This window comes from Castanea sativa, chromosome 3 (assembly GCF_040712315.1).
Source record: "Castanea sativa cultivar Marrone di Chiusa Pesio chromosome 3, ASM4071231v1".
Lineage (NCBI taxonomy): Eukaryota > Viridiplantae > Streptophyta > Magnoliopsida > Fagales > Fagaceae > Castanea > Castanea sativa.
In genome coordinates this window covers 48,281,109-48,285,282 of record NC_134015.1, presented here as the reverse complement: position 1 = coordinate 48,285,282, position 4,174 = coordinate 48,281,109, and the positions used below count along the sequence as shown (strand labels likewise).

At 41.5% G+C, this 4,174-nt stretch overlaps 1 protein-coding gene across 1 annotated transcript; it reads right to left on the bottom strand.

The window, feature by feature from the left end:
- Nucleotides 1-1,566: 1,566 nt before the first annotated feature.
- Nucleotides 1,567-3,914, bottom strand: LOC142629521 (polygalacturonase 1 beta-like protein 2). The gene is made up of 2 exons (XM_075803530.1): nt 3,763-3,914; nt 1,567-3,660 (listed from the first exon to the last, which is right to left on the bottom strand). The coding sequence occupies exons 1-2, from the start codon at nt 3,823-3,825 to the stop codon at nt 1,846-1,848; spliced, it is 1,878 nt and encodes a 625-aa protein (XP_075659645.1). The 5' UTR covers nt 3,826-3,914; the 3' UTR covers nt 1,567-1,845.
- Nucleotides 3,915-4,174: the final 260 nt, after the last annotated feature.

Below are 4,174 nucleotides of genomic sequence, written 5' to 3'. Positions count from 1 at the left end.
CAGTTCCTATCACTTTCATTAGTGCCAGTCCACATCGGACTAAACGTCTAAACCAGTGCTGGAATCCAATTTCCTAGCTGGTCAAAGTGATGAATATGATGAGGCTTCACTTTTAAATATTAATTAGTATTTTAACATTGTTTATTTTAAGGACACGATCATTACAACTACTCACCATGGCTCTGCAAATTTAAAGTATAATACTTCATCTGAAAACAGAAATCACAGGATTAATCTACCAAAAAATAAGACAAAAAATGATATGACCTTCTACCTAAACTAATGAAAGAACCATCAGAAAATAACATTATATTATATGACAACTAATATTAAAACCATTACCATGCCCCCAAATAAGTCCAGTGGAGAGTAGAGACTCAAGTAAAACCAGGGGCTAACCCCCCAAATAATAATGAAAAAGAGTGAGCCAAGTGTGCCTTGCCAGTTAGGTACCATCATTTTCCCTTGTATTGCACTTTCAAATGCTCCTTTTTACTTAGCTTACTACAGTCCACATTAGTTGCACTTAGACAAGCTTGGCCAAAGATTTTATTTTTTGAATATAAATAGAGTTTTTAGTGTGGATTTATCGATACTATGGATCTGTTTGGATAGGACTTATTGCTGAAAACTGAAAATACTGTACCAAAATAATTTTTTAATGTGTAAAAAATACTGTTCATGCCAAAAAGTACTGTTCATTGGCCTAAAATTACTGTTCATGGCCAATGAACAGTGACATATGCGCGTGGAAAAAAAAAAAAAAAAAAAAAAAAGAAGAAGAAAGGTAGACGTGGACGTGCTGTGCTATCCAAATGCATTCTATATCACATGACAATAACAAGCAATATCACATATTCTACTAGAGCCGTCGTGATAAAACACATTTGTCCAAAGGTTTTTAAAAAATAAGATTATTCAAGTCCATCGTCCAAGCCACTAGCAGACCCAATAGGCCAATACCATGGGCCACCTAAAACTTCGTCGCAGCATATTAGTAGGGCCATTTGAATGGTGTGTCATTTTCTTTTTTTTCTCTCTTTTTTGTTCATGTTTCTTTAACAGCTCCATTCTCTAGAACAAACAAAGCTACTTTAAGAATTAAAAAAGTAAAAAAATTTAGTATGTACTCATAAAATCGCCATTTCAATATTCAATTCTGCTAGTTATTAATCTATATGTAATTTTATGTTACAATTTGAGAATAGGAAAATTAAATAAAATTTTGACAAACATTAATCAAAAACACCCATTGCCCCCAACAACAACAACAACAGCTGTCTCTAGTAGCCATTCCCCCGCATACAATACAAAAGCATATAATATTGAATGGTCACTAGAAAGGACCACCTCATCCTTGCTTAGCCACAATGTTTTGTTTGTTTACATGTAGAACCTCAATCCTCGGCTATTTTTTATTTGGTATTCAAATGTTCTCCACGTTTGGAATCTGATCCTCTTCTTGTTGGTATGTGCATCTTTTTTATTTTTTTATTTTACACAACTTATTCTTTAAGCAAAAAAAGAAATAAATAAAATAAACTCAATTCAACACACACTTGACCATAAAAGAAAAATGTAAATAACAATTTTTTTTTTTTCATTTGCTGTCCAATTATTTGGGTAGCCATGAGAACATTGATCAAAAACTCAAATTATATAGTAATCATAAACATCTTCTTCCAGATGTAAAGTAAAAACCCATAATAAAACCTTACTTTTCCTATCAAAAGCTAAAAATTCCTTAACAAGATAGTATTAACTTAAAATAAATCAAACTAGGTTTCTTAGCCCCGGCAGTTAAGCTTTCTTACCCACCGGTTCGAACCATACCCACATAACTGCCTAGTCAGCAATTGTCCACGTCAGATCATTCTCGAAAATCCAATGACAAACCTCGATCCGACCCGGAGCCGACCCCAAAGCCAAGAAAGCTCCGTGACTCGGGCTCCAAGATGACGTGTCCAAGTGACAGATGGCAACACCATGGTTAATCTTGGCTTTCGAATTCGGATCCAGTATGTCCGCTTCGTAGACCCGAACCTTCGGAACCGAGTGGCAGTAATACAGTAGGTAAGGGAACAGGCTCTGGTGACATGAGACCGATTGCGTGACTTTCCCACCGTTGATTCCTTTGACCGATCCGAGCTTCACGTTCTGGTTTGACCCTTTCACACTCTCAGTCGTTCGAACGGCGACGTTTCGACCCAAAACCGAAACCGCAAAGTCAATCATATCCTCGGCCGAACCCACGCACCGCTTGGTCTCGCCCGGGCTCGGAGCCCTCTCGCAGTCGCTCAGCGAGTCCACAATCATGGCCTCCATGGTCGAATTATCATCGGCGTGAAAAATCTGCTTCATCTCAGAGATCTTCGAGGACGAGAACGGTAATTTCGACAAAATCGTCCGGGGCAAAAACGACCTTTTAGGCATTTTATCCTTAATGTTCGGCATTGGCATCACTGTCCCTTTCTTCAACATCGACTCGCGAAAGAATTTGCCCGGCTCGACGAACCTTTTTACCAAACTGCCACTGAGCGCCATTGCTTCGCTTTTCTGCTCCGTTTTCACGCTCGCATTGTTGTACGTAATAAATGTGACTCCTTCTTTCGAGTAATCTTTGAAGGTGTTGTTCACGCCGTAGATCTTGAATCCAACGGCGTGCCCTTCGCTGCCTTGACCGTAACCGCTGAACTTGTCAGTGCCTTCGTTGAAGGACTTGCCGTAATTTACGAAATTGACCTTCGCCGAGTTCGAGTTCTTCGCGTAACTCTGGAACGAGTCGTCACCCACATTGGATTTGTCTCTGTAACTCTTGAAGGTTTCGATGGCGGCGTTGCCTCCGTCGCCGTAGCTTTTGAAATTGTTCTGTGGATTGTTTCCTTCGTTACCGTAAGTTGTGAACGTGTCGTTAACGGCATTTCCGGATTGGCCGTAACCCGAGAAACCCGACCCGACGACATTGGCGCTGGAACCGTAGCCTTTGAAGTCGTTCGGGGCTCCATTGGCGTTTTTGCCGTAGCTAGCGAATTTCTGGTTGCCGGCGTTGGCGTTCTCGCTGTAAGCGGAGAACGAGTGGGACCGGCCGTTGGAATCGTCCGAGTAGGAAGTGAAAGCGAGATTGGGGACATTGACTGAGTCGGCGTACTTCGTGAACTCGCCGGAGCCGCCGGTGGAGCCAGTGGCGTAGCCATTGAAACCCTGGTCCACGACATTTCCGTTCGATGCGTAGTTGTTGAATTTGTCCTTGTGACCAGTGGAGTCCCGGCTGTATCGGCGGAACGAGTCCACCGGCAAGTTCTGGTCGCTGGAGTAGGCCTTGAACGAGTCGGTTCCGCCGAGCCGATCGGTGCCGTAGTTGGTGAAGTTCCGGTCCGCGTACCCAGAAAAGTCCGAGTCTTTGACGTGCTTCTCGAGACTCGGCGCTAAATCGGGGAAGCAGAGGAGATTCGCGGAGGAGCAGAAGGCCGGAAGATGAGTCGAGAGCGAGTTCTGGGCGGCGAGTTTGGAGAAACTCGCTGAGTCAACGGTGCTCAATGGGGACGCCTTGGATAACAAAAAACTCGGGTCGGACTTGGTGTTTCGGATCTCTTTGTTCCAGTACCGAATCAGATAAGACTTCGGGGTAAATGGGTTTTCACCAGACGAAGAGAATCCAACCTGCATTGACACAAAGCAAAAGCGTAATTAACATTGGATGAGAAATGTGAAATGACATTGGGAGTGAGGGTAGAGAGTGAGAGAGTGAGAGAGAGTGCTTACGGTGAGCGAAGAGAAAAAGATAATGAGATGGAGAAGAGTCATGAGGCTGAGTTTTTTGTGCATTATTTTTTTTTTTAGAGTGTGAATGTGTGAGAATGTTGGTGGGTTTGTTGGGTTATAGGCAGAAATTTATATTGGTGCGAAGAGAGAGAGAGAGAGAGAGAGAGAGAGAGGTGGGTTGTGAATCTTGGCTATGTGATTAATGTGAGCTTTGACGTTCATTGGATTTACTTGCAAAGCAAGACAATTTATAAAGTTGATTATGCTATAACAAAAAAATAATTTAAAAAAAGTTGAATATGCTTCTTCTTTTTCTTTTTAAGTAAATATTAGAAATTATGGTTTTTTTTTTTTGAAAAAATTATGCTCTATTATTAAACAAGGGCAAAACGAATATTACCAAAAAAGAGAA

Excerpts from the sequence above, each read along its gene's own strand:
- LOC142629521 (XM_075803530.1), bottom strand. The coding sequence starts at position 3,825 with ATGCACAAAAAACTCAGCCTCATGACTCTTCTCCATCTCATTATCTTT. Across the intron at positions 3,661-3,762 it reads TCTTTTTCTCTTCGCTCACC|GTTGGATTCTCTTCGTCTGG; the intron begins GTAAGCACTCTC and ends GTGTCAATGCAG.